The sequence below is a fragment of the Equus przewalskii genome, chromosome 17 (assembly GCF_037783145.1).
Source record: "Equus przewalskii isolate Varuska chromosome 17, EquPr2, whole genome shotgun sequence".
NCBI classification, from domain to species: domain Eukaryota; kingdom Metazoa; phylum Chordata; class Mammalia; order Perissodactyla; family Equidae; genus Equus; species Equus przewalskii.
The window spans coordinates 38039012-38053585 of NC_091847.1; the positions used below are offsets into that span (position 1 = coordinate 38039012).

Below are 14574 nucleotides of genomic sequence, written 5' to 3' on the forward strand. Positions count from 1 at the left end.
ATCTATACCCACACTCAGCCTTAATGATTTTCTTCCTATGACATCTCTTGTATTACTAGCTTCTAAGTTTAGATTGCTCTTCATGTGCATGCCTTGCCTTCCTAAACAGATCATCTTCTCAAATGCAGGAGCTTTTTGTTTTCTTAGCATCACCTACAAAGACTGTTAATGATACTGTGCACTTAACGGCAATATTTGATAAAGATTTGTTGACTAATATTTGAGGGGAAAAGAATTTTAACCTACTCTAATTATAGAAGTGATTGTAATTACAATTTTGTTAGAGACGGCATTAACAAAAGACCCTCTCTATAGAAATATGTTTCTCATTAAATAGATTTAAAAAAACCTATTCAAAGTTTTAATAACTCTCCTTAACCACAACATACATATATTTCCTCTAAAAGTCACAGAGCATTTCTTAAAAATCTCACTTTTAGAACACCCCATAAAACAACCTGGCTTTAGTGATCCCCTAATCTCCAGGAATCTATCCTAAGAGAAAAAAGCAACTATCCAATTTAAAGTTCACTCATTAGGTAAATTATTTCATCAACATGAATGTTCACCACCTTTTGCACAAGGTGTTAAAAAATAAAAATGCTGAAAAGTTATTAAAAAATTACAACTGAAGAAAACACGAACTACAACTCGTCCTGCTGAAACTGAAGCATTTTTATAAAATTTCACGCACAGGTGCCACAATTTAGATTGCCATAAAATAAATATTTTGCCTTTCTCTACAACTCCATGAAGAAGCTAACGAGGACAGATGAGAACTTGACTTAATGACTGCTGATCAACAATATTTGGCTTTGAATCTGGTTAGTACCCATTTAATGCAAGAAAATGAGGACACATTAACAAAACTGTCCCAAAAGTGGAAAAAAAATGAAGCAGCAGAAGAACTTAAGAACCCATAACAAAAGTAAAATCAAAGCAGTGTTCTGTCTCTCTTGGGCTAAGTCCTAGAAAATATCAACTTGGTAGAGTTGGGAATTAAAGCAAACAACCTAATTTTCTCATAATGTCATTCTGGAACAACCACTATGAATTTGGCTAAACTGTTCTTTTTTCTTTTATTTTTTTGGGGGGGGAAGATTAGCGGTGAGCTAACTACTGTTGATCCTCCTCTTTTTGCTGAGGAAGACTGGCCCTGAGCTAACATCCGTGCCATCTTCCTCTACTTTATATGTGGGCCACCTACCACAGCATGGCTTTTTGCCAAGCAGTGCCAAGTCCGCACCCGGGATCTGAACCGGCGAACCTGGGGCTGCCGAGAACGTGCAAACTTAACCGCTGTGCCACCGGGCGGGCCCCTACACTATTATTGATGGGGCATATAACTATCCCTTGAGGTTTATTACAGACATTTGCGGGGGGGGGGGGGGTTGTGGAGGGAGGGGATAATGACTTCCATGGAGTATATCTCACTGTGCAAAACAATATATTACTCAATGTTTTAAAACTGTATCTTCAGACTTAAGTGAAATGACTCCTAATTCTAGTGCTCAAGGATTTAGTCATTGTGATACCGTATACATAAGATATATGATATAATATAATGCCAGTTAATGCAAAGTGATATAAAGAAAAATAAAACAAGCTAAGTGGATAGTGAATGACAAAGGGTGTTACTCTAGAAAGGATGGCAAAGAAGAACCCATTTGGTGATGGTATTTTAACAAAGACCTAAACCATACACATATCTGGAGGAAGAGTATTCCAGGCAGATGGAATAGAGCAAGTCCCGTGGATCAGGCAAGTGTATGGCAAGTTCAAGCAACAGCAAGAAGCACAACTCTGGAGAAGAGCTGAAGGTGGAGGTGGGGGGATACCGGAAATGAAAGCAGAGAGGTTGTCAGATTCCGTATCCTGAGGGTGCTTGTAGATCACGTGAGTGTTTAGGATTTTTTTTTTTAAATGTGAAGGAAGCTATTTTTAGCCTGAGAGCAGGACAAGCCATTAAGTCTTTCAATAAATGCTTACATAAGTGCAAAGAATGGTTACTCTACAGGAAAAAGAAAACAAAGACTATGGTCCTAAGTGTCATGTAGAGAAACGGCTGTTGAAGAAGCAAGTGTCACTTCCAGGAAGAAAGACGCAAAATCCCAGTGCCCACCGGAGCCAGCAGTGACATTCCAAAACGCCCTCCATACACTGCATATGAATATAAATACAATTTAAAAATAATAGGACATAATTGTACAGAAACCAAAATATGACACATTTCCTTTTTATTTAAAATAGAGCTCTATATGCTTCACAGAAACAAGTGCAAGGAGTGCTTAATTTATTATATTTGCCACTTTACAAAACAATACATTTTCAGAAAATGCATACATAAAAATATAACATTTAGGCAGATACGTATTTACATCTAGAGGCAGCTGAAAGTTATGCAATAATATTAAAAAAGCTTTAAAATAAATACTTTTATGACTTGCTGTTGGTAAAGTTAAACATTTTGGTATGAAGGCTATCATTGAGTTCTTACTAAATTCTAAAATACTATTATTTCTAAACAAAATAAGTATATATATATATATATATATATTACTATAAAATGCATATTTCCACAGACTAGAAATTAATGAAACATCTGAATATCATTCATTTCTCTTTGGATTTTGGAATTCTCTTCAGCTTCAACAACTAAATTACAACTACCAAAATTGCCATCTGCATATTTTTTGATACAATTTATTGCCCAATTCTTATTTTAAAACCTGATTTATTTCTTCATATTCCTTATATACATTCATTTGGGCCTGTCTCTTGAAAGGTAACCTCTTTTTACATACTTAAGAATATTAGCTAGCTTACAATAAGTCCTTACAACAGTGACTCTTTTCACAGTAGTTCAAGAGTTCAAGGCATGCTTTGCAATGTCAAAATGCAATGGTTTTGACATTTACAATATGTTCTTAGGTATAAGAAAAGTCACACTACCAAAAGAAAAGTATAATTAGTATTAGTACTTTGAAAGTCAATCCAAAATTCCTTTTTTTCTTTTGAGATTTGAATCTGATTTTCTGTTTTTAGGACATTTTAAAACCTGAAACACAGATTAAGTTTGAATAATTTTCTTTAGTCTAGGAGCAGAAGAGTATAAGAGCTCGACAGGAGTCATCGTGAAAATGAACTAGAATTTAATATTTTGGCTCAGATACCCTTGTTTTATATAAAGAGGAAAAAAAGAGTTCGATTTTTAGAATATTTAATTACTTGTATTCAGCCTATTGGAAGAAATAGACATATTGGTAAATCTCATTTTATGCCTGCATTAGTTAGACAGAACTTAGGGATGCAATTTCCTCCTTGCAGGCAAAGTCAATGAATAGGTTTGCACAGGAGATGAAAACTCAACTGAGATATCAAAATTAGAGTCCATATGTCTTGCTGCAGATTGGGTCAAAAAGTTAAACCAACAGGACAAACATGTAATTTCTTTTGATCTCTTGGGAATGCTAGGATGAAAATCTAAAGTATTTTTTTCTAATTTCTCTATTCAATCTGCAGATGTCAAGAACTATTTTGAAATTTTAACTCTCATTTTCGGAAGATATGTAAGCAGGGCCATTTCCTGAAGATATATAAGCACATAAGGTGCTTTTTGCAAAATATAAAAATATTTCTGAGTTGAGGAGCCAATTGCAGGTTGGATTTCAGCCCTACCTGCCCCTCAGCTGAGAGTACTTTCGTGGGGAGCACAACATGCACAGCTGGATGTGGTGACCCTCGGTATAGGCTAATTTCCTAATATATTCAGATTCTTAGGGCTGTGTTAACATTCAGGTTCACGTAGCCCAGGGTAAAAATCGTGCAGTTAAAACTGTTAGATCTGGAAAGAAAAAACTTCTTGTAGGAAAACATGAACAAATGATAAGAAAATATAGTCATATCTGAAAATATTAAAATCTAGGATGAGATAGAGCTCCTGTTCTCCCAAATGTTGTACTAACCTACAACTGAATTAAGAAGTATCCAGGCAGTTCTTAATAGAGAGATTTTAAAATAAGGATTATTACCTAACTTTGATATAATATTATCTTCCAAACCATATGATGTAACGGCTTAATTTAAAAAGATAGCCAAAGCACAACAAAGGAATAGTATGAAACAGCAAAAATAAATTTAGCAATCACATTATGGGATACGTATTTCACATTCTCTGCCCAAGTCACCATCTCTTAAGTGGAATTTAGCATTAAGGCAAAAGTAGACATTTCTTATATGTTAGCTAAAAGCTAGAGTATAACTAGATTGCTAGTCTTTTTAAAATTTAAAAGAAAGTCTTCTCTGCCATTAATGAATATCCTCTTCATCGTGACAAGTGAAAAATTACTGGAGGAGGCATGAGACGAAATCTTTCATACAGGGGTATAGGAAATTGAAATCTTGTTAAGAAGTCCAGTGTGTAGCAATCTGAACAGGGGCAAGAATATTAGACAAACAGGAATTATAGACTGATTGTTGGAGTTGATGAAATCCTGCAAAAATTTTTTAATGTACTGAAAGAAAATGAATGCCAAAGATAAACTAATGAGAAACTAAGAAGAGTGAGAAGAAATAATATGCTACTAGACATGGTCCCAAATTCAACTACCAAATCACCTTTCACTCCCGTTCCAACGCATAAAGAGACAGAACAATTCCTACAGCTAAGAGGGGAAAAGAGTCATGAAGAGTCTCTTACCATTACTTGCACTAAGAAATTCTATGTTCTCACAATTCCTAAATTTTATTCAGCACTCCAATAGTTGCCTACCTAACTTGGCAAATATTTCACAATTCTTCGTGAGCCTATTTTAGTTTCTCTCACTGACCTCACCATGAGTGAACAAACTATTTTAGCAGAAATAAAAAGAGAAGTGGGATTTGATCATCACCATTAAACAGCACATTATGTTCGTGTACATTCAAAGTAGGTTACGATGTATGCTAATTATTTCTTAATTAGTAAACGTTGGATATGGGAGGGCACTGCGGTGGGTGTCACCATTCAGTGCTCCTGTCAGTTCTGCAAATAACTAGCAGTCATTTAATCTCTGATCCTTGGTTTCTTCATCTATAAAATATAGAAATTGAATTGTAAAGTCTCTTATATCCTTTACAATTTCCAAATTCTGGTTTTTGTTTCTGTGTGTGACACATCTGAAATAATCTAGACCACCAAGGGATTCTCTTTCATAGAAGGATAAACACTAGAATGATTAGGTTAAATAATAGCTGGTTATTCTCAAAATTAGAGACTAAAGATAATTTTAAAAGAGTGAGGGAATGTTTTAAAAGGAGGTAAGAGAAATAATGAAACATAAAAGAAAAGCTAGAGGAAAAAACAAAAGTCAAATATCAGAAAATTTGCATTAAAACACTTTGAAAAACTATATTATAGAAATTCTATTTAATATTAATATTTTTATGAAATTTTTATATTCCAACTGATTTTTTTTCTGTTTGGAAGAGGCCCTCAGGAGCAAAGAGATTACTGTCTTCACTAAATAGTACATAAAGTCCATGTAGGTAGAAGCTTGTGGAGGGACCTCAAACAAAGCATTGTCAAACAGAGAACAGTATGTTTCACAAAAGAAAAGATATTTAGAATATCTTCTAAAACCACAACGATACCATTTTAAGATACTAATTCCTAACCATTTCCAAGTAACTTAAAATTTTGTTTTTGTAAATTTATTTAACGAAATGATTACAGAAGACATCAATTGCCATCAGCTTTACTCATTTGCTACTGTTACTTTCTTAATTTCCCGATGGGAAATAAAATGTTCATATTTTAAATAAATTTATATAAACAAAATACATTTCCACATTTATCTTATAAGTAATCAAAAACTATTCTCTGCCAAGCAATTTTAAGTTGAATTTTGCGTAATGGCAAACGTGGGCTCCCTGCTTTCGTGTGATTTGCTAAGTAGGTTCCTTGGTACTCTTGCATAAACTCTAGATAGCCCTGAGTTTTCTCTGCCCCAGTAAGTCACATGGTGGCAAAATTCCAGCATAGTACAAGTAGTTTTGTTTTGTTTAATAATTCTACTAAAGTAGAAGTATTAAAAATAATAAATTATTATGGAACTTCTAACCTAATGAATATATTGTAGATTTTCATTTTAAAACAAAAGCTGATTTGGAAGTCTTCAGACACTGCGATTGGGTTACTATTTTCATACAATCATGGAAATTTAAAATGCAAAGTTAATTGAAAGTATAAAGATGAAAAACAAGTGCTACGCCTAAAATAGTGCACGACACAGTCATGTTTCACTTAACTTTCAAGTCAGAACATAAATTAAGAATTCTAGATGTGACATGCCAAATATTTTAGACATAGAAGAAAGCACACAACAGAATCTGTACCAATTACACACTTAAATGCATAGCTTATAAGGCAACAAGTTCATGCTGAAATATTGACAACAAACAATGTTTCCCTTATTTTAAGGAAGTGATGCTGCATACAAACTCCATCACCATTTTATACAGTACTGAAATTTCATAAATAGCATTTTCCCAAGCTTTATATTACACCCAAAGCCAAAATATGTGAAAGGAGCAAAGAACACTGACACTTTGAGCCTAGGAAGAGTATTTTTTGCTTATAACACAATTCAAAAGAAATAAATATTATACAATAAGACTCCATCAAAAACAAAGAATAAGAAGTTTGACAGCATAGGTATATACAGAAAATTTGACTTATGCTCTAAACTTTATCCTATTTTTCTAAGTGAGCCTTTTCTACTTATAATCATGTTGAGTGTCAAGGAAAAATTAGAACTTTTAAGTTTTCCTTGTCATTTCTGTTAACCTACCCATTTTCTTAAAAAATGTACGTGGTAATTGAAATATAAGACCATTCAGTTAGGAGTTATAGTTAACCAACACAAAAACAAGAAAAATATCTCAAAATGTACAGATTTCTCTAAAGTTAAAGTTGAACTAATAAAAATATGGAATTATATTCAGACACTTTCAAATAGATTACAAAACATTATGTCAAGGAAAATGTTAAAACATCCTCTCCTAAAAATTAAATAAGTATATTTACCCAACATAAATGAATAAAACAGGAAATATTATTCTTGTTTATTTGAAACTATAGTATGACCATAGTAAATAAATAATTTCATTCTCATATATGCAGAAACAATCTATGAGAAATCAAACTAACAAGCATAAGCAAGACTACCCCTTCACATAGCTCTTTTTAAAATCCCTCCACATATGCACTTTTAAAACTTATTATATAATTTAGATTGTCTGGAATAGCCAAATAAAGATATTTTCTAAATGTGATGCAAATTAAAAGTAATTTTCAAAACCCACTGTCATATAGAACTCAAGACATCCTACTTTGTATTATACCTATTTGCCAATTTACTTCCTTCCCCTACACACCCACATCCCTATTCCCATTCCCAAATTAGACTTTAAAATCCCTGAGGGCAGAACTTATCCAACTTTTCATCTCCCTATGGGACCCAACATTGTGGCAAGGAAGATATGGGGGCTCCATATTATTTAATGAATGGATAACTGCATGAATGGGAGCAAAAGTATACGCAAACCACAGGTGTCAGAGTTTTGCCTTCGATATCTCATACCAGTCAAATGAAGACAGGGTCAGTAACATATTTCCATAGCGAAATGAAGTGTGATCACTAGATTGTGCTCTACGTGAAAATACTAGGTATATCCTTTAGAATACTGTTACCCAAGTTGTGCTTTGTGGAACCCTAAAATTTGTGATAGCAAAAGGTTTCCCCTGCTCTTAACAAAAGGGTTCCATGGTCAAATAATGAGGAAGCCCAGTTTAAAGAAATTCAAGTAAATTTCTTTACTGCTAGACTCCTCAAAGCATATGATATGTGAAAGTGCAGTATCACTTTTCAAGAATCTATCAAAGAACGCTTTTGGTCTTCGTTCATCTCAGCAGAAGAGTGTTCTAAGGAATAGAGTTTAGGAAAGAACATTTTAGAATAATAAAAGATACCATGTTCAATCTCCTTCACCAAAGCTTTGAAGGAAATATTTAATGTTCCATGTATTATTCAGAACTTATCGCTGAATTTGTCCGTCTCCACAGGAAGTAGAATAAAAGCAAATGATCACGAGCTTTCTTCTGCGCCCACTAGCTCATTTTGAAAGGGGAGGTGGTTATCTCTCCACAGTTAACTGATACCTCTGTAGGGTTTAGTGGTTGTACGTCATTTAAGAGTTTTATCAGTTTTTCTCAAAATATCTCCTAGTTTCCTCTTTCTGTTCTTTTCTTTCTAAAAGTGTATGTGCAAAAGTAGTAGGGACCTCTGAAATGCATCTTAAAGACATCTTCTGACAATGGATCTTCATGCTTGATTAATCTCTGGAAGTATTCGAAAACAATATTCCTCTAGAGGGTGACTATGAAATTTCTGTGAGGAAAATCTCAATGGATATTGTCTTGAGAGTTCATGCAGGTCCATTATGATTCAGCAAAATAACTCAATTTGTCTTCTGTTTGACTAAACCACAAATACCATGATGAAAGTTGTTGTTTCTGCATAAGGAGAAAAGCACTATGGGAATTAAAGGGAAAGTAGGAAGCTAGCTAACTCCACAGTGTGGATTACCACAGGATTTGGACCTACTGCCGGCTCTACCATTAGCTATGTGACTTTGGAACATTTCTCAATGCCTTAAGATGTCAGCTATCTCATTTGTAAATGAGAGGAAGTAACAATTTTAGTGGCTTTCAAACTGTTTGCCTGAGAGGCTGCTGTGGTGGTGGATTATGAGGAGTAGGGACACAGGGGGAAGGGAGACCAAGTAAGTGACCTCTGACCTCACTTCTATCTTCCAACCAAGCAGCGCCATTTTTACTTGTTTTATATACTAAAGTTCAGAGCAATATTTATTTTTTTAAAGATTCTACTTAATTAAACGAAATAGAGAAAACCATAGATGGTATGATCTAAAGTTTTGTCTAGACATAACATGCTCTAGTTCACATTTTTAATGAATGTGTTTTTATCTCAGGAAAAAAATGTGTTTTTACCTTTTTGTTTCCTATTCATTCATATGCTCTTGATTCAAGTAAAATAAAACCTTAATAACTTTTATTATTTTTATATAGCTTATTTTACACTTTTATAATATCCTTCTTATTAAATAAAAAGATGAGTTAATGTATTGCTTTTCAAAATAAAATTAAAGACAACACAGAGAGTGGATGAAGTCAGCTCCTGCCCATGCTTGACTTGAGAGTTATTTTTTCATGCTGCCTTTGGGCACTTAAATACTGTACTGTATTATCTTTGAGGTAGAACAACAACAAAAAAGGCAAACATTCACATAAAGAGGGAAAATGAGAAAGAAAGCTGTGAGAGATTTCTTTTTTACACGATTGTCATTATTAGGCCTTGCAGTCTTCTTTGACACAAAGTTGAGAAATAGTCTTCTTAATACGGAGGGCGGTTAGGCGGGCTGCCCCATTGGCATACCAACACTCGCGCATTATTCTCCCCATGACTCGGAGTGCCTTTAAGAGAGAAAGAGATCAAAGATTTTAGCTACTCACACAAAACAGAGTGCAAGAGAAGCAAAACCACAAACCCAGAAATTGATGCTAGGCTCTGATGAAGAAATAGTAAACTTAAAACAATATGAGAAGGAAATTAGGGCAAAACTCCATCAAAAATCCTGTCAAAACACATTTATTAATCTTATAGAGGCTAACTTTTAATTGAAAATTCAATCCATTGATTTCTGGGAATATGGTAGAATGGCTATCTTTTAAAATCTTCTAAGAAGGGACATGAAACACAAAAAGGGATATGAGTGGGTTGGAAATTCTCTGTATATCAACCTGGATGGTAAGTACACACTTGTATACATTGTATAAAAAATTCATCAGTCTGTCTACTAAAGTTTGTGAATTTTACCATATGTAAATTATGCCACAATAAAATAATGATCTAAGTATAAATATCAAAAATTCTGAATTAAAAAACATCAGTATAAGTGAACTGGTAAATAAATAAGATAAATACTCTGAGGAGAAAACAATGAGAATGCATAAGTCCACAGAGATATGAGAAATCGCTGAAGTTGAGAGGCCGCTCTGGTGGCATCACTGATCTCAGAGTCTAGAATTTCAGAAATGATGGACTACATGCGAAAGACAAGAAGCATAGCCCAAAGCACACAGAAGGTGTCAGATCAAGATGTTCACAAAGTCCTGAGTGTGAGGATGAAGTAGTCTTAGAAGGAACTTTGTAAAGAAAATTGTCTAAGTCTTGGCTCTTGGTAAAGAAAAAATCAAACCCAGGCCTGAAAATGTTGCAGTAAGTCTGAGCTCATAATGAAAATTCACAAGCACATGAGGAAATAAAGTATCATAAGCAAGAGTCAACTGAAACAACACAGTAAAATCAGACCCATCAAAACACAAGGTGCTAGAATTAAATGGTATAAAATATAAAATCAGTCTATAAAAATACATTTTTAAGAAGCGAAGTGGAAATTCAAAATATAAGTAAAAAAACAATATTTTTTAAAAAGTGCTAGTAAAGCTTCTTGACCTGAAAAATATAGCCATTAAAATAAAAAACTAAATGGATGAGTTACATGGCAGATTAGACACATCTAAAGACAGAACTAATGAAATGGAAGATAAATAGGAAAGATGATGCATAAAGACACAAACATGGAAAATAGGGGAGACTAAGAGACAAGAAAAGTAAAATGAAAGGTCTAACATGTCTGCAATGAGTTCTCTAAAAATGGGCAATAGAGACAATGAAAGGAGGAAGTATTTGAAGAGATAATGGCTCAGAATTTTCTAGAACTGAGAAAAGTCACAAATCTTCAGAATTAGAAAGTCCAAAAGTTCCAACCAAGATTAATCAAGAGACATCTACACCAAAACCTCATAGAGAAACTGCAAAATACTAACAACATAGGGAAATTCTTAAAGTAGTCAGAAAGGAAAGATAAATTAACTAAAAAGAAACAAATATTAGTTGACTTCTCAACAGTCAATAATGGAAGCCAGAAGACAGTGGAATAATACCATTAGGGTGTTTAGAGAAAATAACTGTGAACCTAAATTTGTGTGCCCAGATAAACTATTTGTTCAAGATTGAGGACAAAATAAAGACATTTTCAGATAGCCAAACACTGGAACAACTTACAACCACTAGATCCCCACTGGAAAACCAATTTAAATAAAATACATTTAAAAGATACATATCAGGAAGTCAGAAAATGATCTTAAAAGGAAGCTCTGAGAGCTAAAAAGGAATGTTGAACAAAGAAAATGATAAACATATTCATAAGTCTAAACAGACAGCGATGGTATAAAATCATACTAATATCTAATACATGGGATTAATACAAAACAAGATAGAATTAAAATACCGGGCAAAAATGGACAAAAATTGCATATATCAGCAATGTACAAAATTGATCACATAAAAATTGTTAGATCTATTTCAGGAACGCATGATTACTTTAACAGTGGAAAATCTATACATGCAATTCATCAGCTTGAGAGACTACAGCAGAAATGTCCTATCATCACCTCATAGAAAGGGAGAAAGCTTTATCAGAGTCAGCTTTTGTTTAATGTAATTAAAGTTCTTACAAACAAGACCTACAGCAAACATCATACTCAGAGATGAAACATACAAAACTTTCAGAAGCAAAACAAAGATAGTCAATATCACTACCTTCAGGCAACATTATACTGGGAGAGCTAGAAACTGCAATAAGAAAGAAAGAAAAGGCATGGGGACTGCTCCCAAAACTCTCATTATTTGCAGATATGATCATCTATGTGGACACCCCAAAAGATCTAAAGTTTTATGCCTTAAAGAAACTTTTCCATGCACACACATGTATAGCAGCATTGTTTTAAAACACTAAAAATCACACACATGACAGTCAACAGAGTAGAAAAAGAAATTGTATTATATCCATACAATGGAATACTACAAGAAACGAAAATGAACAGATACAGCTGTACATATACAAGGGAAAATGAAAATAATTTTAAGAAGAATATCAATAGTAGGTTTCCGTAATATGTTTCATGATATACAAAAGTAAGCAATATATTTTTCAGTATATATATATAGATGGCAAAATTCTAAAATTCTAAAGAAAAGCAAGGTAATAATAAATGATTAACTATAATAGTAACCTCTCACAGGGGTGAGGAATCTTCAAAGGTACTGGAAATGTTCTATTTTTAAAACTTGGGACTGAATTCACTGGCTTTCAATTTATTCTTATACTTTATATATTATACTTTAAACTTTACACATATGTTATTGTGTACTATATTATGTAATGTATATATAAATTGTTTTATATGCATGAAATTATTAATATTAGAAAAGAATTTAATTTAATTTCAATTTGGTTCTAAGTGCCTCAAATTCTGCTTCTAAAATAAGTATGTAGTTAAGATATCTATACAAAATAGGAATACCAAGAGATAAATAGAAAAAGAGTTGAGTGAAACACAAAGAAGGGGAAAAGGTGAAGAAAAAAAGTAACTGTATATAATAATCCCTATGACAAAATCAAACTAAAAATGTCACTTAAAAAAAGACCTCAAGCATTATATTTAACTATGGCAGAAGGTACAGAGTAATAACTGGGATGGAGGAGATTAAAGTAGTTCTGGACTTATTTAGATGGTTTATAGTCTTTCCCCCACCTTCCCTTCTTTCTTCTTGTGGGAGCTAGAAAAGTCTCTCTCTTCATGTAAGGGCAGAACAACCACTGCGATAATCATTTATGGTGTATCTACTATATGATGGTTACTACATGTGTCAATGGGGGTGAAGAAATAAACAACAGTGGGCCCTGCCATGAGGAAACTTCTCTGCTGTGAGAGAATAAGCTCAAACTTCAGCAAGTTAGGGAGTAGGAATAATTTATTGACTATAAGGATGATTGAAATTGTAATACTCTGTGCGGCACAGACATTGACTATCCACCAAATACGCCTGTGTTCTCCACAGTTCCCAGCCACCTTAGAGTCAGATGGCACGGTGGGACTGATTCTGATCTATAAACCCTGAGTGAAAGTGATGTGAGTCACAAGGAGCCAAAGCATTAAAGAGGCAGTGTGTGACCCTCCAGCTCCTCTCTTCTGCTGATCTAGACACCTGGAAACTGTGTGTTGAGATAGCAGCAATCCAAGATCAAAGTCACCTGGATTACTGAATCATCACAGAGAACACAGACGCTGTTGAAAGTTGCCTAACCTGTAAAGGACTTCGCACAGCAAGAAATAAAGTCACGTTAAGTAAAGTCACTGAGATGTCAGCGTTTGTTACTGCCACAAAACTTAGCACTATGTATACACACAGCTAAAGGGAATAAAATCCTTCTGAAGACTCATACAAAGACATATACCCACATACAGTCATGCACCGCTTAACAACGGGGATATGTTCTAAGAGATGCGTCGTTATGTGGTTTTGTCATTGTGTGAAAATCATAGAGTGTACTTAAACAAACCTAGGTGGTATAGTCTACCACACTATCTAGGCTATATGGTGCTAATCTTAAGGGACCACTGTCATATATGTGATCCATCATTGACCGAAACATTGTTATGTGGCAAATAACTGTATATGAAAGGAACTGGATGCCTGGATTAAGAGAAAAGAACTATACGGTCTCTGAAAATCTCCCCTGATAGTTACCTAAAAATTATAATTGAAAAAATATACATAAAAATATAGCCTTACTTCACAGCTTTGCCACTGGTTTGGGATACTCGGTCGAAACTTCTGGTCACAAACAACCTTCCTCATTTCCTCTATTGAGGGATCTGAAGGCACCATGTCATAATAAGGCAACTGGTACTCCTCAACAATTCCTATAAGAAATTTGCATAATAAATTTCCCAGTGTGAATAAAAACAAAGATGCTTATTTCAAACTAATACCAATTATGTCTTCTAGGTACAGGTGGCACCCGGGGAAACTGGAAAGTCAGGTTTATCAAAATTAAGAATCACTATAAAACCAAAGATATAAGTTTAAAGCACTCAGTTGAATAGTTATTATATGTTTATGAAATTTTATATTATGAAAATTTATATAATTTTGCAATTATATAAAACAAAATTATATGCAATTATTTTATATATCATTTATATAATTATTTTTATAACATTTATATTTATATAACTATAAAAATATATTTTATATAATTATGTATTACATATACTTAATTTCTTATGTAAATATATTACATCTATATAATTTTAAATAACTGTACAAAATAGAATTTTATATTATGAAAATTACGTAAATCTTGATTTACATAAAATGCCGTTGTGCAATTCAAAAATATTGTGTAATTGCAAAATTTGTAGCATGGCCTCATTCCTCTGTGAATGAAGTATATTTCTCTATTAATTAACATTTTCAAAACAAAATAGCTTTCTCTTTTTGAAAATTGTTAGGCGATCTCTTAAAAGCTGAGTTTCTTATTTAGATTTTAGAACCAGTGCACCCGAGAATGTTCCAAAGAAGCAGCCAAAGGTATTTGAAG

At 33.5% G+C, this 14574-nt stretch overlaps 1 protein-coding gene across 2 annotated transcripts in view; it reads right to left on the bottom strand.

Moving 5' to 3' along the window:
- Positions 1–2932: 2932 nt before the first annotated feature.
- Positions 2933–14574, bottom strand: part of ACVR1C (activin A receptor type 1C) — a 74215-nt gene continuing 62573 nt past the window's right edge. The window contains exons 8-9 of one of the 2 annotated variants that reach the window (XM_008525444.2): positions 13764–13894; positions 2933–9535 (exon numbers count right to left, since the gene is read on the bottom strand). In XM_008525444.2, coding sequence (XP_008523666.1) covers positions 9410–9535; positions 13764–13894 — 257 coding nt within the window. In that variant the 3' untranslated portion in view covers positions 2933–9409. The remainder of the gene's footprint in view (positions 9536–13763; positions 13895–14574) is intronic. The other variant, XM_070579823.1, reaches the window with a different exon arrangement.